Source organism: Antrostomus carolinensis, unplaced genomic scaffold (genome assembly GCF_000700745.2).
Source record: "Antrostomus carolinensis isolate BGI_N321 unplaced genomic scaffold, ASM70074v2 scaffold26867, whole genome shotgun sequence".
Classification (NCBI taxonomy): domain Eukaryota; kingdom Metazoa; phylum Chordata; class Aves; order Caprimulgiformes; family Caprimulgidae; genus Antrostomus; species Antrostomus carolinensis.
The window spans coordinates 23,968-24,545 of record NW_010325717.1 but is presented as its reverse complement, the minus strand read 5'-3'; the positions used below and the strand labels follow the sequence as shown (position 1 = coordinate 24,545).

The window sequence follows — 578 nt, the reverse complement described above, 5'->3', positions numbered from 1 at the left end:
GTGGGCAACAGGGCTCAGCTCGCTCTGCTGCCTGGGAAAGGGATGGTTCTGTCCCTCAGGAGCGACCGACCCCACTGCTGAGGGGCTTGGGGACTCCCCCATGGTGGGTGCTTGGGAAGGTGGGCACTTGTTAGTAACTCTAAAATGTCATTTTATGACACATCACAGGGCAGAAGGTGGCTTGTTGTTGCCCCTCAGGACATGAGGACCCCTCACCTTCGGTGCACTCGCAGCTGTAGGTGTTGGGACCATCCACACACTTGGCACCGTTCTTGCAGGGAGTGCTGGCACACTCGTCGATGTCGAACTGGCACAGGAGGTGGGCACTTGTTAGTAACTCTAAAATGTCATTTTATGACACATCACAGGGCAGAAGGTGGCTTGTTGTTGCCCCTCAGGACATGAGGACCCCTCACCTTCGGTGCACTCGCAGCTGTAGGTGTTGGGACCATCCACACACTTGGCACCGTTCTTGCAGGGAGTGCTGGCACACTCGTCGATGTCGAACTGGCACAGGTGCCCATTGAAGCCTGGAATGGAAGGAGAAGACACGTCCCTGCGCAGTGGCCGGCCCCGCC

At 57.6% G+C, this 578-nt stretch overlaps 1 protein-coding gene across 1 annotated transcript in view; it reads right to left on the bottom strand.

Annotated features, from left to right (window-relative positions):
* Positions 1–216: 216 nt before the first annotated feature.
* The window catches only part of LOC104527587 (neurogenic locus notch homolog protein 1-like), a gene marked incomplete at both ends in the record, with an annotated part of 23,505 nt that continues 23,143 nt past the window's right edge, over positions 217–578 (bottom strand). Inside the window, 2 exons of the mRNA XM_029085806.1 lie at positions 217–339; positions 417–530. Of these exons, the coding sequence (XP_028941639.1) occupies positions 217–339; positions 417–530 (237 nt within the window). The remainder of the gene's footprint in view (positions 340–416; positions 531–578) is intronic.